This window comes from Eupeodes corollae, chromosome 3, assembly GCF_945859685.1.
Source record: "Eupeodes corollae chromosome 3, idEupCoro1.1, whole genome shotgun sequence".
NCBI classification, from domain to species: Eukaryota; Metazoa; Arthropoda; class Insecta; order Diptera; family Syrphidae; genus Eupeodes; species Eupeodes corollae.
The window spans coordinates 49533363-49557768 of record NC_079149.1 but is presented as its reverse complement, the minus strand read 5'-3'; the positions used below and the strand labels follow the sequence as shown (position 1 = coordinate 49557768).

At 32.3% G+C, this 24406-nt stretch overlaps 1 protein-coding gene across 2 annotated transcripts; it reads left to right on the top strand.

Annotated features, from left to right (window-relative positions):
* The first annotated feature begins 433 nt into the window (after positions 1–433).
* Positions 434–24406, top strand: LOC129949250 (unconventional myosin-Va). 2 transcript variants are annotated; one of them, XM_056060585.1, is made up of 22 exons: positions 434–835; positions 10326–11139; positions 11208–11332; positions 11394–11507; positions 11570–12058; positions 12127–12220; positions 12282–12499; positions 12600–12623; positions 13082–13195; positions 13258–14144; positions 14208–14785; positions 14859–15006; positions 15066–15163; positions 15242–15431; positions 16762–16987; positions 17052–17214; positions 17275–17401; positions 17465–17596; positions 17666–18182; positions 18248–18379; positions 18452–18544; positions 22334–24406. In XM_056060585.1, exons 1-22 carry the CDS (start codon positions 803–805, stop codon positions 22469–22471), a joined length of 5454 nt encoding a protein of 1817 aa, XP_055916560.1. In that variant the 5' UTR covers positions 434–802; the 3' UTR covers positions 22472–24406. The 2 variants fall into 2 exon arrangements, with proteins under 2 accessions (XP_055916560.1, XP_055916561.1); XM_056060586.1 differs by lacking the exon at positions 12600–12623.

The window sequence follows — 24406 nt, the reverse complement described above, 5'->3', positions numbered from 1 at the left end:
GTTGGACTTTTATTGGGAAACGCTACTGTGAATTTTACCTGCAAAGTACCTTAATTTTGACTTCACTTATCCTAAACAGAACACAACAATTAAGTTCCAAAAGAATCTTCATATAGATGACATTAATTCTAAGTTGGCTACTAGCAGTCCATATCAAGCACTAGTATGTCTCTTAAATGGAGACCAGTGTGTTTGAATAAGTTAAACATATTTCTAAAACCAGATTTGAAATTAAAAATCAAACAGAACTAAACCCTTTTGACAGTTATTGTTGTTCGAAACTCCGAAAAGGTTGTATAGCACTGAACCTTTTTTCTGATTTTGTTTTATCCAAAGGTTTCACCCACTACCATCACAAATCAAAACCCAAAGCAAAACGCCAAAAAATTCACATGTCTGTCAGAATTCTAAAGAACCACTTGCATAAAGGAAAAGGGAATAGGTTTTTACTTTTTCGTCTACGTTGTTGGTCGACGTAAGAAAAATTTGTCGTGAGAGCTTTTTTGTTTAAAATATATTTTTTCTAGTTTTTGTGCGTTTGTAACACATTAAAAATTCAACGAATTTCTTTTGCTGACTTCAAAATTTATAATTTACTAAAATAAATAATATGAAAAACATAAGCAAATTGGTTTATCAAGTCAAATACGGGAAATAGAATCGTGTGAAATTCGGGTGGAAAAAAAAATTGATCACGGAAAAATCGACACCCAACAGCAGTGTAGTAGCAGCAGAAGCAGCAGCAGAAGCGACTCCAGCAGCTCCACCACCAGAAGCAGCGACAAAAACAACAACAGCAACCATGTCAAGTAGCGAAGAGATGCTCTATGTGAAGGTATTTTTATGGATTCCTTTTGGTATTTTATGTTGCAAATTGTTGCACAGTACCTAGGTGCCTACCTAAAGATTTTCCAACTGCTAGCTGCTCTTCCGTCCGATCAAAATGTTTTGTTGTAATTGTGATTTTTCAAAAGTAGGGCTTATGCCCAAGTGAATTGAAATTGAAGCCAATTTTTCATTGCATAGTTATCTAACAATTTCATTGATAAGATGGGGGTGGCTTTTGTTTTATCGAATTTTTGCCTGAAGGCCTTATAGCCAAATTAACGGTCAAATTGATTCGCTTCTCATTCAACGGTATTTATTGTTCTTCTTTTAAATATCGAATCGAGTAGTATGTATGTTTCAGCAAGTACAACAGTTGGATTGAGAGTGGAACAAGCGGACACAAAAAGTTGCATTGCTTCTTTTGTTTTTCTGTTGGCATTTTAGAATTGGGACTTTATCGTGGTTGACAAGTGGTTTGGCTTAGTTCAAAGCATTGAATAGAATTTTTAGGGTGATAAACTTACTGCCAACAGAGCGGTATTGTTGTCGTTTCGCTTGTATTTTGGGTGATTCAGAAGTTCTATCGAGCTTCGCCAAGATAAACAAAGAATATTTTGCCACGAAGAAAAAAAAAATATGTGGTGGACGACAGGTTTACTTTTCTTTAGGTATTTTGAATTAATTTTGCGGGTTTTAGTGTTTTTAGTTGTTTGTTGTTCATGCAATGCACGTTTCCCATATTTGCTTGACATTTAAATTTTTTTCGCAACAAACTACTCGTCTAATTATTATGTATGAATTTTGATAAACCTGAATGTACCTACGTTAAAAGATGACCATTTGTATTTGCATAAATTATTTTTAATTTGTTTTATGTTTGTATCTTCATTCTTTACTAAAATTATTGGATGTTCAAATTAATTAGGTACTTTCCTATAATTATAAAATAGGTTTTTGATTGTTGACATTGATTACCAATAAAAATTCTGTCAAGGTGTTCTGATAAGAGTCTGGGAATTGTATACATTTTATTTTTAAAACGTGACTAATATGAATTATCTATGAAGAACGATCGCATAAGCAAAATGCAGTTTAATATTACCTACAACATGACTTGTTGTATTATGAAGATGGTATAGGTTTCATTTGCCGAAAGGTAAATACAAAATAGGTACCTACCTATATTGACTTATTTACAAGCTCAATATTATGATACCTATGATATGATATAATATGATATAAAATATATTAGTATTATAATTATGTAGTTAATAATACACTCGATTTGGTTGGGTAGTAGAAAGAGCATGGTGTGCTCTTGAAATCCAATTAGATAGGTGGTGGGTAGGAATAGGTAGTATTTATTTTGTTTTAAAGCCGGTCGTGTTGATAACATGGATTGTGTTGTAGACACATTGAGAATTATTTCCTCAAGCGGAAATAAAATACAAATGATACTTGTCTTCATTTTGCGGCTCATTATCGTCATTGATTTTACTAGTGCTGTATTGATTAATTTTACTTTATAGCTGAGTCGCACAGATTTGCTCCCGATATGAAGTAATTATAATATTCGCAAAGATCAGTATTAAAAGGCAAATTTATGGAGACTAGTGGCTTTTTAGTTAAAAGTTTAAATATCTTATGGGTAATGTAGCGATATGATAAAGGTTACAATCAAAAAATATAATGAATTAAATAATAATCACTTATGAGTTACATTGGAATGATAAATACCTTAGGATATTAATATATCATTCAAAATATTTTTTAAATGTTAAGCTTGTAAAAAGAAAAGTAAGATAGTTTGAATTAAGAATTTAGAGATGAGGCAGGTAACATTGTCCTAGCTCAAGAATGTTTTCGATGTCTATGAGCTTGTTGCACGGTGGGCGGTAAGAGTTTGCCTTTCGGTGTAAATGTTAATAAGTCCAAGCTGTGAATTGGATGGTTGTTGTCGTGGTGAAAAATGTACATATTCGTTTGTTTTGCTTTTGTTTAAAAACACAGAAAATTAGGTAAGTCAGGTAGGATTAGAAAGAAGATACCGATGCACAATAGCTTGAACTGTACGCACTTTTTAATGATTGGGAAATATTAAGTCTTAATAAAGCTTTACACATTTTGTTGGTGTGACTAAAGGAAGACTTTATTTACTTTAAAGAATGTTCGAAATTGGGATCAAAGGCAAACTGATGAGCACTCCTCTAAATACTGAATTTATGGAATATATTATAAACATATATTGAATTTTTTGAGGGGAGAAATGCAAGTGGCATTGTTTAAAAACTTTAGGAAAACGGTCGCCTATTATAATTAAAGATTACTTTTGAATTATATCCAAGTGATGACTGAAGTGCTTTATTCAATCCCCCACACCTAAATATGGTGGGGGATTGAACTTCCAATAGGAAGTTATTGTAATTGGTCCGATTTGTCAAATTGATAATTTCAACATTTCTCGACGTTTCAAAGTCCCTAGAGTCGAAATAAAAGATTTTTAGAAAGATGTCTGTGCGTGCGTGTGTACGTGCGTTCGTACGTCCGTACGTCCGTACGTTCGCGACGTTTTTTTCGTCCTCCATGGCTCAAAAACCAGAAGAGATATCAACTTCAAATAAATTTTGTTATAAAGATAATAAGGCAGAAATATTCAGAAAGGGCTCTCAAAAAAATTGCATGGGTGGTTTATTTTACCATAGCAGTTTAAAAAAGATGAACATTTTGGTTAACCCTTAATATCTTACGAACCAAAAACGCTAGAGACTTGAAATAAGTTTTATAAAAATCAAATTAACGTTTTTTTTTATAAATCAAAAACACTGAAAAAAAATTGTCACGTCCAAAATTTTACGAATAATAAATGATTTTATCGCCAAAACAATTTTGTGCAACGTAAAATAAAGTTTTTAACATCTGGTAAAATTTTGAGAAAAATCTAATTGATGTTTTTTTTTATAAAAAATAAAAATCTAAAAAAAACAACTCAAAGTTGGTAAAAATTAATTTTCGACTCAAATATCATTTCAAAAATTTGAGATTATGGCTTCCAACTAATTTTTTCTTATAAGACATATTGTTTTCAACACTCCGAAAAATTTTGAGAAAAATCGAATTGACAGTTTTTTTGACGAAAAATAAAAACCTTAACAAAAAAATTGATAAAAGTTGGTAAAAAATGATTTTTGACTCAAATATCTTTTCAAAACTTTGAGACATTGGCTTGAAACTACTTTTATCTTTTAAAAAATATTGTTGTCAACACTCAGTAAAATTTTGAAGAAAATCTAATTACCAGTTTTTTTTACAAAAACTAAAAACCTTACACAAAAAACAATACTAAATCTTGGTAAAAATGTACTTTCGACTCAAATAGCTTTACAAAAATTTAAAATATTGTCTTAAAACTCTTTTTATTTCACAGAAAATATTGTTTTCGATATTCATTATTTTTTTTTTATAAAAATCAAACAGTCCGTTTTTTCATAAAAAAAATAAAATCTACAAAAAATAGTACGCAAATTTGGTAAAAATTGATGTTCGGTTCTTGATATTTCTCAAATTAATTTCATTCATCCAATTTGTAAAATTTAAGAAATGCTACTGTAATTGGTTAAAATTGTTGTCGACTAAAAATCTTTTTAATAAAACTAGATTTTCAAACTAAACTATTTCTTTATATCAAAAATATTGTTAGTAATTTTAAAATTTGTAAGAATAATTTAACTAACAACTTTTTTAACCGAACACGTAAACCTACAAACTTTTAAGCAAGACAAATAGACAGACGGGATGGAAAGTTATCAGTGTGGGTCAAATCCCAGCCTCTTTTTTAAATTATAGTTAGGTCAGAATGGGTAAAATACTTTTTTCCTCTACTGATTGAGAAAACCTAAAAATGTATGTTTAAATGTTGGGAAGTGTTAGCAAGATCTTTTTGGATGACAGTATCAAACAGATAGATTTGTGCTTGAAATCAAGCAGCTCTATTGGAATATTTTAATTATTTTGGTAAACAAATGCCATGATATGATTACCTCGATTCGATTATTTATTCATTCTTGGTGTCTTCTATAATACTGCAAGGGCTTATATAGTAAAGATCGATTGGGGTTCGCTAAGTATGTACTTACAAGTTTTGAAACCATCGGTATGTAAAAACAACGGATGGTTTATAAGAAAGGGTGGATGCGAGGATAAATAATCGTTATTGTATTTAACTCCTCTGCTCTTGCTCTTTGACCATTTTTGACATTCGTTAGCCTTTTGAGTATTTTTTTAAGGTAACATAATAATTTTTATTTTTACATTAAAAAATATCTTTTTTTTTGGTAAAGGGTTGTTTAAAAAAATGTTGTATTTTCTTCTTTTTTCAAAAAAAAAACTATTCAAAGGCTCGTTTGTCTTTAATTTTAATTTGTATATAAATTTGTGGTCAGAGGCACACCCACTTATTTTTATTTTTAATAAAATAAATTAACCACATTTGAAATTAATTATTGAGAAAGTTTAAGGGTCTCAGGACTAGCTGTAGTGAGTGTTTCTTATAGAAAAAGGAAAAAGCTCTTGTAAGATAGGTAAAAGAAAAGAAGTGTCTATGTTCCCTTTTAAAAGCTAGTGCAGAAAAATGATATTAGGGATTTTTGCGGAATTTTTAAAGGTTATGTGAATTGATCTCTTTAAAAGGATCTTCATAAGGTAGATCGACAAGATTATTGGACTAAGGAAGATAAAGGTTCAACCAAGAAATCTACTTTGTAAAGCGCCGATTCTTTGAAAATAAGATTTCTGATTGGAAGACCAGACTTGGCTAGCGTATTCACGAAGATGATGTGAATTAAACATACATATAATGAGACCAAAGCGTAATTAATAATATAATCATAATGAGCTCGGAAACTTAACAAATTGTCGCGAACGAACCAGACAGATTGAATAGCAGAATCAAGGAAACTAAGTTCGGAGGGGAAATTGTAGGGCTACTTTTAGATGGTCGACGTAAACGGTAAACGCGTTGACTCTCTGACGTAAAAATCTTCACAATTTGTCCCAAAAGTGTCACGTAGTGGGACCCTCAACGCGTTAACAGCATTGTCCCTACTTTGTGACCGTGTAATGTCTGAATTAATGCTATTGGGTTTTTGGGAATTAATTAAGACAATTAAAACAGCAGTGACTTTTCAAGTCGATATTATATTTTGTAAATGAGAAATCGTAGGAATATATGTAACCCTTTTTATTTAGTTGATTTTTTCATAAAAAGACGAGATATTGCAAGTGGACTATTATGATATTAACATAAATATAACATGCAATCAAACATAGCTTAACAAAGTCATTTGTTGACTGTCAAATAGTAGCTTTATTGAATATAAGAATGAAACAACAACAACTTGTGTGTGCTACCACCAAGTTCATAGGCTGGAGTTATAGCTATTTCACGGGGGCCAACCCGATCTCAGACTCCTTTAGTGGTGCTTAATCGCTTTTTGTTCAATTTAATTTTTGAAGAACTTTTGCCCGAGCTGGGCTTGAACAAGCGATCTAGCGTGTGAGGAGCTAGTGCACTACGCACTACGCCACCGCACCCACATGAAAGTTGTAAGCCAATTACAGGTTTTTTCGTTCTATCGAACTATACTGAACCGATTAGCATTTTTTCTAAGTACACACAAGTAATTGTTGTTGTTTTATTCAGTTTCTTTCTATTATCTCCTCTCTTTTTCATAAGCCAACGATTTCGATTGGATTCGTATGAGGAGGGAGATGGGGCGAAAGAGTTGACACGGGTCAAGATTTTTTTTTTTTTTTTTTTTTTTTTTTTTTTTTAAATTTTTACAATTTTTGGAGGTTTTTTGTATGAAATTTTATACTCACAGTTTAAAGCAGCTGCTTGCCGAATTTTATAATTGAATATAAGAATGAAACAACAACAACTTGTGTGTGCTACCACCAAGTTCATAGGCTGGAGTTATAGCTATTTCACGGGGGCCAACCCGATCATCAGACTCCTTTAGTGGTGCTTAATCGCTTTTTGTTCAATTTAATTTTTGAAGAACTTTTGCCCGAGCTGGGCTTGAACAAGCGATCTAGCGTGTGAGGAGCTAGTGCACTACGCACTACGCCACCGCACCCACATGAAAGTTGTAAGCCAATTACAGGTTTTTTCGTTCTATCGAACTATACTGAACCGATTAGCATTTTTTCTAAGTACACACAAGTAATTGTTGTTGTTTTATTCAGTTTCTTTCTATTATCTCCTAGCTTTATTGTTGCCCCGAATGTGTTGAATAATGCTTTAGGATATTGTCAAATTAATTAAAACACTTTCATTTTTTTATATCGTGTGATTGTCATAGTTTTGCAAGTCAACGCATTGACATACTCGTCATAGCATTTTGGGACAACATTGAACAAAGTGTATCATTCGGGTGATAGTCTACGTTTTAAGCATTTGAGCTCTTAACGTTCAAACAGAAAATTTTGATTTTTTTGTGACGTCAGAACTTAACCCATTGACTCTTTACTTTGACCATGTAATTCTAGCGTAATAATTTACGGATGAATGACATTAGCACTATACAGTTTTAAGATTTTTTTTAAGCTTCAAGATAGGAAAGAGTCATCATACATAAATACAAATCTTAAAATCATTTAATATCTTACGGATTTATTAATTATTGCATTGTCCTTAAAAATGTGACCATCGCTGTATGTGTAGTTGTTTGCTAATGTTAAATATAGTTTTCCGTCGCATTTTTTGGCCGCTGTAATTTTTGCAATGAAACAATTAAGTTACATTAACTTTCCCAAAGTTTCGGCTAGGGTTGCTGCCTTCTTCAGGCCAACTTTATAAACACAAATAAAATATATCCTAGTTATATCAATAGAATACAAATACAATACAGTTTACTCAAAAATAGGAAAACAATTTAATATTAATTATATAAATTAATATATGTACATTAAAAATAAAACTATAAATAGCTATAATAAGTTTTCTAGACTTTTGTCTTAAAGAAAACAATTATCTTTAATACAAAGACACTATCTACAAACAAATTGTTGGGATGCCAATGTGCAACGCACTATCTTCGACTATTGCAAATGTGCTTTTGGACCACGTTTTAGATGAATGTTTAAATAACATTGAAGAAAAAACTGCGTTTATAGCAATATATGTTGACGAAATATTTGTAAAAGAAACACAGACAAAGTACTAAAAATTCTAAACGGATTCCACACAAAAATTCAATTGAAAATTGAAAATGAGGTTAACAAAATAATATCTTTCTTAGATGTAAAAATTTACTGTGTAGAAAATCGTTTGCTTTTCGAATGGTATTAAAAACCAACAGCATCTGGAAGACTAGTTAATTTCCGACCAAACCAAGCAAGGCATAATATCATCAAAACTGCGTCCAACTTCGTGATTAAAATTTTTAAAATAAGTGATATTGATGTACGATTCCACGTCACCAACGAGAAAAAAGTCATCAAAATCTTAAGTTATAATGGTATCCTTCTACCATAATTCGAAGTCTCTTTTAAAACACAAAATACAAATTCCCCGACAAAATATTGATGAGCCCATTAGAACGCACCACAAAACCATGGTTTACGTCAATTCTATCCGAAAACTTCAAAAAATCCAAATTCAAAAAATTAACAGAGGTTCGCCTTGCTTTCAAATCAAACAAAACACTTGACTATTGTTTTACTAAACTCAAGACGAAACCTGATAAGGACAAACAAACAGATGTGATCTACAAAATTAACTGCAATGGTAAATCAAATGAACCGTGCAACCTGTGTTATATTGGGACCACAAAACAACTTCTTAAACAACGCATCTCGAATCAAAAGTCCAACATAAAACAAAAAAATTATGAGAAGACAGTCCTGGCCATTCAAAGCATTGTAAGCGGTCATTCTCAAAACTTTGAAGGTGTGGAAGTTCTATAGACAGAGAAACATGTTTCGAAATGATAGGTTAGGTTAGGTTGGAGTGGCTGTCCAAATGCCATTGACGCAGGTAGACCTCAAGGGTCCATTGTGATACCACTAATGAGGTTACTCATGGGAGAGTAATGAACTTAAACAAACCATCTCGTACTTTTAATAAAGTTAGAGCGACGTTTTGTGTCAATCGTTGCCAGTTTACTGGTATTATCGAAGAAGGGATTACCGAGAAAGTTATTCCTTCTAATGGAGAGTGCTGGACATGTACATAGAAGGTGTTGGACTGTTTCCTCTTCCTCCTCGTCCATGCAGCTTCTACAGAAGTCATTTGTGTAGACCCCTCGCCTTAGAGCATGTCTTGCTATGAGGCAGTGTCCTGTTATTACTCCAATTGTAGAGCTTATACTTTGTCTGCTCAGTGATATCAAGCCTTTTGACCGTTTTAAGGCTATACTTGGCCATATTTGCTTGGTTGCTAGGCAGGTGGTACTCTGTGACCATCAAGCATTTGTTGATTCTAGAGCATATTGCTTGAGAAGATATTTACATGTAGCAAGTGGTGTTCCTAGGTTATGTTTTTGTCTAACATTAGGCAGAAGTGTTCCGTTTGGTCTCTGTGGCCTGGCACCCAAATGGTGAATGTTAAACTGTTCCGTCATCTCATTCAGAGATGATCGACAATCGTGGACTGTTTGAGAGTTTGTGGAGACAGACGCGAGAGATTTAAGAGCGGCTTGGCTGTCTGAGAAGATTCGTATATCCTTACAAGACGAGCCAGGATAGTGCTTCTTTAATCGCCATTACTTCTGCCTGGAATACACTGCATTGATTGGGAAGTCTATCGAAATGATACAAGTTAGAAACATTACAGTCATATTCTCAATAACAAAAACAACACTAACCGAAAACAAGACAAAACATTTCTGCTGTATTGCTCTCTTATTTTTTCTTAATTGTGATTTGTGTTTTATTCAATTAGACTTGACTTCATTCTTTGAAGTGCTATTATCTATATTTATAGTTTTAGTTATAATTAACTCAGTTTAAATGTTAAAGGAACCATTTATGAATTTCTCAAGTTTCACTAATAATAACTTTGAACTCAGTCTTTGGTAGCATCCCAGTCGTAGTAATTTTCCTCTATTTTTATTCCAGGGCCACCCTTTTTCAGAATGACTTAATATTGTCCATGAGATAGGTATCATTATCGTTTATCTAAACGAACTATTTTTTTTTTGAAGTTTTGACAAACATACAAATAATTTGCAGACCGAAAGTCTTTCGTCGCTTTTATTATAAGCAGATGCACTTAAAGTATGGCTTACTGGCTAAAGATTAATCACAAAAAATGTATGAATTGGAGAGTTTTAGAAAGCTAAAAGTTGATAACTTTCCATTCTTAAGAATACTAATGTTAAGACAGTAAACTTTGAGTGAATATAAAAATTGCTTGAGATGTCAACATTATCTGTGCCGTATTCAACTTTAAGTGTACAAAATTGTCTTTATCTTACAAATAAAAATTACTTTTACAGGGTGCCAGAATATGGATACCAAACGAAGAAAACGTGTGGGAGGGTGCCGTATTAGAACAGGACTACACAAAGGATTGCAAGGAACTTAACGCCTACAAAGATGCTGGTCATCAACAGATAACAATTAAAATTAAATCTGCTAATGACTTGCCCCCATTGCGTAATCCAACCATATTGATCGGGCAACAAGATTTGACCGCCTTATCATACCTTCACGAGCCGGCGGTCCTGCATAATTTGAAGGTGCGTTTTCGTGAACGCCAGTCCATTTACACTTATTGCGGCATAATATTGGTAGCAATAAACCCGTATGCCAAATTGCCCCTCTATGGGCCAGATATCATTCGAGCGTATCGTGGACATTCCATTGGTGAATTAGAACCACATATATTTGCTCTTGCCGAGGAAGCCTACACAAAATTAGAACGAGAAAAATGTGATTTAAGTATAATTGTGAGTGGAGAATCGGGAGCTGGTAAGACTGTTTCTGCCAAATATGCAATGAGATATTTTGCCGCTGTGGGAGGCAGTGAATCGGAGACGCAGGTTGAACGAAAAGTATTGGAGTCAAGTCCAATTATGGAGGCATTTGGTAATGCAAAGACCACACGAAATGACAACAGCTCAAGATTTGGAAAGTTTACAAAATTGTTGTTCAAAAATAATATGGGAGTAATGAATTTGACGGGAGCAACTATGCAAACTTATTTGTTGGAGAAGTCCCGAGTTGTATACCAATCTCCTGGGGAGAGAAATTATCATATTTTCTATCAACTGTGCTCAGCCAGGGAGCAACACCCAGAGCTTATGTTGGGTAAGTGTGCTTCTAAAATAATAAACAATGCTGTAATTTCTAATTGAATATTCATATTTAAATTTTAGACCATCAAGATAAATTCAATTTCCTCAACAAAGGCAAATCACCAGATATTGAGCGTGTTTCTGATGTTGATCAATTTAAAGAAACCGTTCAAGCAATGTCCATACTTGGATTTGGTCCAACACAAGTAAATAAAATATCAAATCATGGTTTCATTTTTATGTAATGCATTTCTTTTTAAATTTAAGATCTCGGAAATACTCAAAATACTTGCCGGTATTTTACATCTGGGCAATATTCAATTTGTAAGTCAATACAAAAAGGACACCAATGAAATTGATTCTGATGCCTGTGATATAATGGTAAGGCCCAACATAATGTGTTATTGGCTGAAAATCTTTATGCTGTGCAATTTTTCTTCTAGCCAAATGACTTGCCATTGCATGTTACCGGTGACATGTTAAAAATCAAAGCCGATGACTTGCGCAAATGGTTGATAACCCGTCAAATTGAATCATACCATGAAAATGTTCTAATTCCCAATAATATAGCTGCGGCCGAATCTGCAAAGGATGCTTTAGCCAAACATATATATTCCAAACTCTTCCAATACATTGTAGCTGTGATAAACAAAAGCTTAAATTCTGGCCGTAAGCAAAGTTGTTTTATTGGAGTTTTAGATATTTATGGCTTCGAGACATTCGATACGAATTCATTTGAACAATTTTGTATAAATTATGCAAATGAAAAACTGCAACAACAATTTAACCAACATGTCTTTAAATTGGAACAAGAGGAATACTTAAAAGAGGGCATCGTTTGGACTATGATTGATTTTTACGATAATCAACCATGTATCGATATGATTGAATCTAAGTTGGGAGTTCTTGATTTGTTGGATGAAGAGTGTAGGGTAAGTTTGTCATAATTGAAATGTGTTTTTTTTTATTTTGTGTATTCAAAATTCTCGTCTTTTTATAGATGCCCAAAGGATCTGATGAATCATGGGCTGGAAAGCTTATTGAGAAATGTTCAAAGTTCCCGCATTTTGAAAAACCAAGATTCGGAACAACAAGTAAGGTTCTTCATTGAATTGATGCGGTAAAATGTGTTTCATTTTAAATTTGATTTTGAAGGTTTTCTTGTTAAACATTTTTCGGATACTGTGCAATATGATGTTCATGGATTTTTGGAGAAAAACCGTGACACTGTGTCTAAGGAGTTGGTGAATGTAGTTGCTCAATCTGAAATGACCCTGTGTAAACAGTTAATGGAATTGGAGGAGACGGACACGCTAAGTGAAGCAAAAACTACAGTTGGTGGAAGGGTTGTTATAAGTGCATCAAAACAAACGGTAAGTCAACTAAACTAAAAGGATAGTATTAAGTACTTTTCGCTAGAGTAATTGTTGTTTTATGTAATATTATGTTGTTCTTTCACCCATGTGTTTTTAGCTGCCAGTGGACAAACGTAAACGAGTTAGTTACATTTTCTTACATATTTGTTTTTTGGCATGTTTCATAAAGACTAAAAACAGAATATGCACATATAATATACTATTTGGAATGATGGTTCCCTTACCCTACCCTGCATGTTGAGCGACAAAAACATATTATTATCCATTTTGTCCAAAAATGATTTCATTATTCGAGGCTTCTCATCTTCCACATTTTTAGTTAATATTTCGATATTTTTAGTGCCAACCAGTGCCTATCCTATTCCTTAAACATCCAACCCCAATAACGACCAAAAAAGTTTTAACACTTTCATTTATTCTTTATGATTGTATGTTAAATATCAAAAACCAATACGTTTTAAAACTGATTATTCTCAATTAAAAAAGTCAAACTCATCCTTGCTTTTTTCCTGGGTTCATTTTAATACAAAAATTAGAGTCCAAATTTCAATCTTTATATTTCTGATCTCTATTCTTTAGGTCACCCCGTCAAAACAGCATAAACGATCTGTTGGGTCCCAATTTCGGGACAGCTTGTCGTTGCTTATCTCAACATTGCATTCTACAACACCGCACTACGTGCGATGCATAAAGGTAAAACATACAAATTAAATGTAGGAAATTATAAGAAGAAGATACCATTCACTAATTTGTAGCCAAATGATGATAAGGTCGCCTTCAAGTGGGAAGCTTCAAAAATAGTTCAACAATTAAGAGCATGTGGTGTGTTAGAAACTGTTCGCATATCTGCAGCAGGTTTCCCATCTCGTTGGTCATACCACGATTTCTATACTCGCTACCAATTACTATGCCATCGAAAGTTTCTCAACAAAAGCGATCTAAAGAGTTCATGTCAAAATATTGTCACTAAATGGATTCACGATGAGGAGAAGTATCGTTTTGGTAATACGCAAATATTCTTTAGAGCTGGACAAGTCGCTTATCTAGAGCAAGTTCGTATGAATCTTCGCAAAAAATACATAATCACTGTGCAGTCTGTGGTGCGAAAATTTGTCTATCGCATGCGTTATCAACGTATCCAAAGGGTCGTGCTAGGCTTACAGACTTTTGCTCGTGGTTATATAGCCAGAAAGAAGGCAAGAGCTATACGAGAGGCGAGAGCAGCACTGATAATATCGAAATATGCTCGTGGCTATGTGTGCCGGCGTAGATTCCTTAAGCTACGTTTTTCAGTTTGTGGAATTCAACAGTATGCTCGAGGAATGTTGGCACGGCATCGTTTTAAATTGGCCATGGACAATCATAGGGCAACTCAGATACAACGTTTCTGTCGAGGTTATTTGGCCCGTCAGGCATATAAGAAGAAATTGCGAAGCATCATTGTTTGTCAGTCGGCGATTAGAAGATTCTTGGCTCGTCGTCTTTTCAGGAAACTTAAGGCCGAAGCCAAGACAATCTCTCACATCCAAAACCTATACAAGGGCCTGGAGAACAAAATTATTTCACTACAACAGAAGATCGATGAGTTGAACAAGGAAAATACACAACTCAAGCTAAAAACAACAGCTATTCCTGTTTTAAAGTATGTTACTCAATGGATGGTGTAAAATTAAGAAACTCATGAATTTGTTTATTTTTATTTTAGGAACCAGTTGGAACAGAAAAAGAATATCGAGAATCAGTTGAAACAGTTGAAATTGTTACTCGAAGACAAAGAGAATGCTTTGCTGGCGGTTGACAAACAACTTGAGGCGGAGCGAGATGAAAAAATGCAACTGCTGGAAGAGAAAGATCATGAAAGAGAAGAATGGTCTAAGCAAAAACAAACGTGGCGCATTGAAAATGAAGAACTCCGCAAACAGGTTGATGAAATGATCGAATTGGCAAAGAAAGAGGAGAAGGGTTCACTTCATCGTTCGCGTATTCTATCAGAAGTTGATGTCAATGAAGTTCATGAGGCTTATCAACGTGCAAAGAAAGACAAAGACTTTTTGGAGGGTGAAAATTATATGCTTAAAGAGGAAATTAGCCGTTTGCAAAAAGGAAATGGAAATGCTACAGAATATTCCAATCATACAAGATCTTTGAGTAATGCATCGAGTCAGAATGAAGAGGACTTTGGTTATGCATCGGCCAAGAATACACTTGAACCTAAGCGAATGAATCAAGCTTTGACTTTTGATAGTAACAATCAATCTTCAATGGAATCATTTGCAAAGATTGGTTGGTTTTTTTTTATTGGAAAACAATATGAAGGGAATTATTTAATTGCTTTACTTTTTTCTCTTACCATTAGAGGTGACATCAACTCCGAAGAGCGAACAAACAAGTTTAATTCTGAAGCTAAGGGGTATTTTGGAAGAAGAGAAAAAGAAAAACAAGATTTTGGTAGACCAAATGGAAAAGCTGATGAACAAAAACAAATCTACTGAAGATTCTCTAAGGTGTGTTCAATCATTTCTTTAGGCTTGTTTCAGATACAAATGTTTTAACATATTTCCAGAGTTACGGAGCTAGAAGTTGAAAATGAAAAAATACGCCATGATTATAGTTTATTGCGAAATAGCATAAGCCGTGGTGTTGAGATGCAAGAACTTGAAGGTAAATTTATAAACAAAAATAAACCCTTATCTAAAGATTACAATAAAAATTATTTCTTTTATTTTATTGTGTGTTAAGCTCAACAAAGTGCTCTTCAAGAAGAACTAAAACGCCGTCGGGATGAGTGCATCCAGCTTAAAGCCGTACTTCAGCAGCAGAGTCAATCCTTGAAATCATTTGGCGGTGCTAAACCAGTGCGAACAGATAATACATTCCAAGAAAACTCTGAACTTCTAGAAGCTTTCCAAGCACAGAAACTTGTCAACAGGTATGCACAATTTGTTGGTGTTTTATTGATAGTGTTTCCAAATTTTATTTGGACCCTGAACACTTTGAAAACCTTTTAAAAAGTCCAAGTGTCATTATTTGTATGGCTTATATGTTTAAGCTACAAAAAAAGAGAAGGATTATAGCTATTATTTAATTATGTTTCTAGTTGAATTAACGAAAGGAAAACAATTGTGAATAAATTAAATAAAATCTATACAAGAGCATTGAAATTACAGTTTTGCTTAATGTAGTTTTTAAGATGTAGAAAACAGAGCTCAGTTCTGCATCAAAATTATTCTTAAAAAACTTAAAATAATAAATGGGTTATATGTTAAAGTTGATGAAAATCAATACGTAGGATTTATTTAAATAAAATTGAATCCAAATCCAATTCCAAAATGATAACAAAAAATAGCAAGCCTCTGGATAGTGTCCGTTTGATGATTCAAATCTGTTCAGTAACCTGTTTTGAAGTGTGAATAGATCGAGACCATTTCCAACTTTAAATAAGCTGAAATCTTACTATCAATTGGGTGAATATATTATATCATTGCGTATGAAGTACTAACATTCAAAGAAAATCTCTTTTTTTGATGGTGAATTTATCTTAACATCCAATAATCTAACACTTAATGAATTTTTGTAGACGAAGTTTTGTCTACACTTTACATTACATCACTTTATAAACCATTTTAACTCGAAACCAATAATATTCACATTGTAACATCAAGTCTAAAACGTATATAATGTAAATACTCAGACCCTTCATACATAAAGCTATTTTATTGGTATGGTTTTTTGACGGGCAATCAAAGGTGAATCATTTTTAGGCATTTTTGATTGGTGGTTCCATATATGTAAAATATAGCTTATCCTTCACTACTTCAATTTAAAAAAATGGTTATAGATTTTTCGAAGGTATTTCATAGCGAATCATTTTGTAACAATTACAATAGGGAAGTTAATTCTTTTGTTTTGAACTATTTAAAGTTCTACCCAAATAGAAAGTTATGCATTACGAATGTGGTGTATACCGATTTGGTCAATTATCCTTTGAACTGAAACTGCTTTTGCTAATTAAAAAATTTACCTCATAACTCATAGTGCTACGAGTTTTTTATATCCACGTTATTTCCTTGATAACAAAAATAATGAACTTTTTACAACTCATGAAATTCAGTAATTCAGTGAACAAAAACATTTTCAAAATAAAAATAAAGGCGGAATGTAAAATTACTCATGAGGCCATTTCCACAAACAAAAAAATACAACTAAATTTACATAAATTGCAAGATATTATTTAATGACATGTATATTTCTTGTTATAGACAACTTGAATCAGAACTCAGTGCACTGACCGAAGAAAACAATGCCCACTTGGCTGAACTATCACGACAACTTGATGAACTACGAAATGAAAAGGCCCAACTTCAGACCATTCTACAAAGCGGTGTCGAAGATTTAGACGAAGCTAATATTGAGGCTATTCGTCAAAATGAGCGTTACCTAAGATATGAATTAGAAAAATCATACATGGAATACACTAAACTACAGGTTGGTTTAAACAAATACAAAAATTCATTGAATTTAAATAAAACGAAAAATTGAAATTTTATAGGAGGATATGAATGTTTTGACTAAGAAATACGAAGATGCCAAACGTACTATCCATACGTTGACTAGGAGACTTCGAGATCATGGCATATCGAGTGCAAATCCAAATCAAGAAGATTCTAAGGTTGTAGCGTCTGTTGGGAAAAAGAAGACCCATCATTACAAAGGTAAATTATAGAATAGACTCGAAATTTATTTGAAAATATGCTAAATCATATTTATTATAGGAATTCTCAAGTACAATAAAGGTGATCTTGATAAGATTTCTCAGCGCCTCATAGTTGGCCTGACACCTCGAGTTGCCATTGGCTTATTGCCAGGTTTACCAGCGTATATTTTATTCATGTGTATTAGGTAAGATGAAGTAACTTTCCCTACCTTCGAGTGTGTATAAAACAAAAACGTTTCTTCTTCCAGATATACTGACTTGTTGAACAATGACGACAATGTGCAAAAATTGCTGGCAATGTTTGTGAATCACATGAAGAAAGTCCACAAGTTCCCCTGTCCTACCGAAAATCGTGTCCTCTGGCTGGTTAACTCATTGACGTAATTTGAATGAGCCATATCAAAAATATAGAATGCATTTTTACCTTTTTTTTTCACATCTATTTTCAGACTCCATAATCTTCTTAAGCAATATGGTAACATTGAGGAATACAATCGTTTGAATACTCCACAGCAAAATCAGCAGTTGCTAACTAACTTTGATCTCTCTGAATATCGGAAAATCATATACGACATAATTGTGGGTCTATATGAAAGCTTAGTAAAACAAGTCCAGGGATTGATTAAGCAATTCGTGGTGCCAGCCGTTCTTGATCATGATGAAATTAAAAATGGACAGAATCAAGGTAATCGCCGAACAATATCGTTGGACGGTTCACCCGAGCATGCAAAGGTATCGGCACCAAGATTGCTTGTCAATCAACTGGAGCACTATTACAAGCAGTTTCACTTTTTCGGACTTCACATTAGTTATACAGAACAGATATTCTATCAGTTGTTGTATAATATTTGTGCCATTGCAATGAACACGCTTATGTTGCGTGGAGATATTTGCATGTGGGAGACAGGTATGAAGATTAGGTATAATGTAACATGTCTGGAAGAATGGGTTCGTGAAAAGAAAATGGTAAGGCTTGACAAAAAAAAATAAGATGAAAACTTTTAATGATTTGTATTATATTTTTTTGTTAGTCTTCTGATGTGACAAAACCATTGGCTCCTTTGATTGATGTCTCACAATTGCTGCAATCAAGAAAAACCGAGCAGGATGTAGATAGTGTATATGAATTGTGTAATTCACTGACAACTGCACAAGTTCTTAAGGTAATTTTCGTTAGGGATCTTTCAATAACGTCTATTCAATTATAAAAACTATATTTTGTTGTGATTTTTTAGATGATAAAATCTTACAACTCAGATGATTGTGAAAGAGAAATAAGCAGTACGTTTATTGAGAAACTAACTGATAAGCTCAACAACAGGAACATGGTAAGTGGCAGACAATTGTTGTGTCTACTTTTTTTTTTTTTTAAGACATACAATTTACGACCGAATCTTTGCGTAGCAAAAATATAAGAAAGAAAGATAACTAAAATATTTAAATATAGGAACTTAAAATAAGAGGTTCTCGATAAAATTAAAAAATCAGTGTTTTCAAAGAAAAATCAATGTAAAAAGTAAGGTATTCAATTAAAAATGGAACTCTGACTCGATTGAAGAGTATTGGCCTAGAGCTTCGCATCACTCTAGAGAAAAACGTTTTAAGGTTTTGCTTTAATAAAAGCCTTAATTCTGCGCGGCATACTGTCAATGCATGATTTGACTGTTTCCTGCATTTTTGGGTGGTGATTCCACACGTGAATTACTCTTTTAATAAGTGGTCGCATCTTTAGCTACTTCCCTCTGCATCAGCTCCCCCACATTTTATGGACTCAAATAAGTTTTTATGGGTGTGGCATGGAGCTCCATCTTGCATACAAATGTAACCATACACCCATTTCTTGAACACACGTGAATTACTCTTTTAATAAGTGGCCGCATCTTTAGCTACTTCCCTCTGCATCAGCTCCCCCACATTTTATGGACTCAAATAAATTTTTATGGGTGTGGCATGGAGCTCCATCTTGCATACAAATGTAACCATACACCCATTTCTTGAACGTTAAAAATATTGCGTTTAATCTAATAATTATAAAAATTCTGCAGTGCGTGTGGCACTGTATATAGCACTGACAGTTAAAAGAATATTTTTAGTACTAAATTTGTGTGATCAATAAATTGATTTTAGATAATCAATATATCATAATCGTAAGCTAATGTGGTTATAACAGTAGATATATAGCAGTTATATTTGCATTTAATAATTTTTTTAATTTAACTTTTTACTTAATACATTTTTTTAAGATTTGAATTCTTTTCACTAGTTTAATATTCAGACTTTTACTTGATTTAGATTTCATATACATATGTACATATTATCATCTATTCAAAAGTAAAACACATTTTCTAATTGCGTGTTTATCTTTTAGTATTTGTATGAATATATTGCACAACTGTTCTAGAATCTGATTTTGTTGAGTTTTACTTTGGACCGAAATAACTTACTTACATACATAAATCTGAATAAAAAGAAATGTTGCCTTAGGTAGAGTAACGCACTTAATTATTGGCACATTACGATAAACGTACTTTTAAGCATTTATAAACATGTGGTTTTGTTCAGTTTTTCCTTCGTTGGTTGTATTTATTAACTATCAAATGCACATAATGATTGGCACATTTAGATTATTATGTAAAAAAATTCCCTCCAACCTAACAGCTCTATCTATCTTCTTGCCTATAGTTCTTTCTCTGAATTAAGGGAATCCCTTTATAACCAATACCTTGACCAAATGGAAAATAACCTTCTTTCTCATGCAAGGACATTTTTCAAGTTTATAAATGTCAAACGAAAATCTGATGGGTATCCACCTTCAATGAGTTTCTCCAACATAATCTCCTCAGATCGAACAACCATATCAAATCTATTTGCTACACACTTTAGCAAATCGTATACTGAACATCTTCATGATCCTGATTCACACTACTTTAGTTATTTAGATGGTTGCACTAAAGCCTCTTTTTCATCTTTTACAATAACTGAAGAAATGGTACTTGCATTTTCTGTCAAAGCCTCTAACTGCACTCTTTGAACTCTCTCTTTCCCAAGGTGTGTTAACTCATATATCGAAAGAGTCATTTATATTTTCCATTCATAAACAAGGTATTAAAACTAAAATTAACAATTATAAACCTATTGCTAAACCTTCATGCATTCCAAAAACTTTTGAAAGCTTAGTTTATGCTTGCGTTTATTTCCATTGCAAGCCCTTATTCTCCCCCGCTCAACATGGTTTTCTTAAAGGTAGATCCACTACGACTAACTTAATTGAATTTATATCCAAAGTTTTGTTAGCCCTCGAGAATGGCAATGAAGTAGATGTTGTATACACTGATTACAGCAAAGCCTTTCATAAAATATCTCATAAGATAATTGACTAAAAGCCCTAGGCTTTCCATCTTTATTTATAAACTGGATAAGCTCTTATCTTGCGAATAGAACTTATAGAGTCCTTTTACGTAACTCAGTCTCCAGTCCTATATATGCAACTTCTGGAGTCCCACAAGGTAGTCACCTTGGCCCCTTCTCTTCGTCTCAGACATCCTAATGTTTGCGGATGATAAGAACATTTTTAAGATTATCTCTACTCCATCATTTCAAAATGATCTTAATATCTTCTTTTGTTTGCTGCATGCATAACTTCCTAGGGTTAAATGTAGATAAATGTAAACAAATGACCTTTTCGCGCAAACAAAACCCATCTCATAGAGTTTACTACTTCCTCAATGACGCCGTTAACGTAGTCGATTCTATTAAAGATCTTGGTATTATGTGTGAGAAACACCTGAATTTCGACCAAATTATTAATAAAGAAAATAGATCTCTCGGTTTTATTAAGAGATGGTCAAAAGAATTTTCCAACCCCTATGCAACTAAAGCGATTTACATTTCCTTAGTCCGTCCTCATCTTGAATATTCATGCGTAGTATGGTCTCCCTTTTATGAAAACTATTCACTGAGAATCGAAAATGTTCAAAGACGTTTCGTTCGATTTGCCTTACGTGGCCTCCCCTGGGAGGTTGTATCATCCTTGCCTCCTTATGCTGATGGACTAAAACTGATAGGCTTGCAGCAAGAACGCTGATATATTATTTGCTCACCAATTGTTAATGGGCAATATAGATTCCCCGGCACTCCTGAGTGAAATTCATCTTAACACCAACCCTAAATCTACGATCTGTCTCCCTTTTCTATATCCCCCATCACCGCACTAATTACGGGCACTTTGAACCAATGTTCAGAATTCTTCGTCACTGCAATGCTGCTATGCTAGTCTTTGACTTTGACATTTCCAAATCCCATCTGAAAGATACCCTTTACTTTATTATGTTAAGTCTATTATAGCCAGGCAAACTTTAGTTACAATTATTCAAAATCAATACAAAAAACCGTTTTCTTTCAAAAATTGCTTAAGAATAAGAATCCATACAAATTACCATACAAAAAATCATATTCAGAGATCGGTAAAATAATGAATTCGGAGCAACATGCAGCTTTTTAAGTCTGTCTAGCTTTAAAAGCGCCTGGTATAATCAAAAAAATCCAAAAATTATATCAACGCAATTTCTTGATGCAATGTAGTAAGACAAGAACTTTGAAAAAACTTCATGCCATGACGGTAAAGAGCCAATACATTTGAACTGCAACAGCTGAAAGAATGGCAAAACATCGAATGCGAATGCACCAGAAAAACATGCGCTAGATTATAATTTGGTCAACGTTATAAACTTTTATAAAAATGTGCCGATAATTTTGTGTTTACTTGTACTTGTTTGTTAATTAATTTCTGAACATAAATCCATCACACAATTAACCAAATAAACTGCATTTGTTCATAAATACATGCAACCACCACTGAAAAAGCAAACTAACAACATAACATAATTGTAAAGGCTACAAAAAAGGACTTTAAGTTTAGAAATACTTACGTGCCAATAATTAAGTGCATTGCTACATATGTACACGCATTAGCATTTAATTCACTTCTTCAAAACTTTCCTTTTCAAATTTTAAGTTTCAACAAAACATTCTAGTCGACACACCAAAACAAATAATTTATCGTTTATTTTCTTTTTGTTCCGAATCTATTTTAAAATATTTTTTTTAATTTCTAACAGGCACGAAACTACGAATTCACAATGGACCAAGAATTCATCCATCCTGTTAAGGTTGTCTACAATTACAGTGACGTTAAACTTGAAGACATTGAAATCCCCAAACAACTGCATCTTGATGAAATTCTCATTAAGATCTAAAAAAGAAGTAACAACTTAGATGCATCTGTATATTTCACCCCAACAAAAAAAAAGCAAATATTTAAAACAAAAAAAGAGCAAAATTGTACGACTATTTCTCGTATAACCTTAAGATAAATAATAATATTAATATATTAGTTACCATTTATTACATAAAAAAAAACATATATTATGTAAGCTTGTTGCCATTTTCTCACTATAAATCTATTTTGTACATTGTTAAATATTGTTGCATTATCAAGAACCGTTAAAGTAAGTATGTACTTAAAAATAAAAGACAAAATATATTCCATTTTTTGATGTAGTTTACGATAATAGTGCAAATGAATGTACCTTTCCTTGACATTGTAGACAAAATAACTACAATTATTATATTTTTGTTATCTTAATTAAAGTTAGTTTTTTTTTTAAATAATTATGTTAGAAAGATTATATATGTATTATTTAATTTCGAATTACCACCAATTTCTGTTTATGTTGGGGTTTTAAATCTTCGACAACATAAAACTTTTTGTTCTTTTGTAGAGTTACAAGAACAAAAAAAAGAAATTAAATATTTAGTTCTTAATAAAACAATCGTAGTATTAAATTAAATTTATAGTTAAATAAAACGCAACTAGAAAAATTTAGTAAAATTTAAAAGCAACACAACTAAAAGTTGAGTGAGAAAAAGTTATACCTATCAAAATTAAAATATTAAGATGATGATTTATTTGGTATTAATGTGTAAGAAAGAATAAAACATGAAACGATAAGATTGCCTAAAGAAATGCCTTAGAATGTTATACTATACTCTTCCTCAAAATTTAAATTAAGATCATATTTTTGAAATTTAATTTTGAAATGTGTAGAGAGATGGTTGACCAACAATATGTGATATGAAATGCATTCCATTTAAGTTAATACAAGAACACTTAAAAAATATTTATACTTTTGTTTGTTGAAATTCTAAAATATGTATTAAAAAAAATTCAATGTTACTTGGCACTTTGTACTAAGTTAAGTTAAAACTGATTTACAGTTTTAAAAATAGAAGTATTTATTCATTTTTGGGCAAAATTAAACAGGCCTAACACAGTTTATCTGCTGATCAAAAACTATATCGTTTGTGTATTTTAAAAAACCATTATTTTTAAGTTAAACTCTATTGAATAAAATCATTGGAATGTGTAAGATCAGCTTTATAAAAGTAACAGTTATAAACAGGTCGGCTTACAAGAAGAAACCCAAAAAAAAAATGGTTCATTTTTGTACCCATGATTTTCAAACTTTAAAAGAACATTTAAGATTACCGCTGGTTTTATGGACAGGATGAAAATTCTAGTCCTTTTTTATTCAGGTTTCCTAAGTTGTTCTGTATAGATTTAAATTTATTATTTAAATGTTCTTACATTTCTAAATTTAAACCATTTGTGCGAAAAAAAGTGTAAAACTAATGAAAGAAGAAAACGACCACGAGAAATTAAAATGTATTTAAAAAAAGAAGAAAAAAAACAAATATTTTTTGTATTGCCATTTAAATATTTTAAGATTCGATTATTTGTCAAACTTAAAATATTTCCGTAATTTTTTTTACATCGAAAATGTATATCTTATTTTTAGTTTTAAGAAAAACCGTTATATTATAAATACATACATATATACTATACAAATAATGCAATGATCCTTCTAAAAGAGTAAGTTATTAAAATACGTTAGTGATGATTCTTCATTAAAAACATGTTAATTGAAGAATTAAAATAGAACTGTTATAAATGTATACAATGCATATAAAAAATAAGCAAGATTATATATATATATTTAAAACAAAGAAAAAAAATAATAATATGTACTTAAAAGCAAAATAGAAAATATATTTATACAAATTGGCTTAAGTCGATTTTCTCGTTGAACATATTTAAATAAATCTATTTAATCATACAGATTAATTTCTCA

Bases quoted from the DNA above. Each gene is read 5' to 3' on its own strand.
- LOC129949250 (XM_056060585.1), top strand. From the start codon at position 803: ATGTCAAGTAGCGAAGAGATGCTCTATGTGAAG. The intron at 17,402-17,464 runs GTAAGATGAAGT...TTCTTCTTCCAG, and splicing joins ATTTTATTCATGTGTATTAG to ATATACTGACTTGTTGAACA. The intron at 18,545-22,333 runs GTAAGTGGCAGA...AATTTCTAACAG, and splicing joins AGCTCAACAACAGGAACATG to GCACGAAACTACGAATTCAC.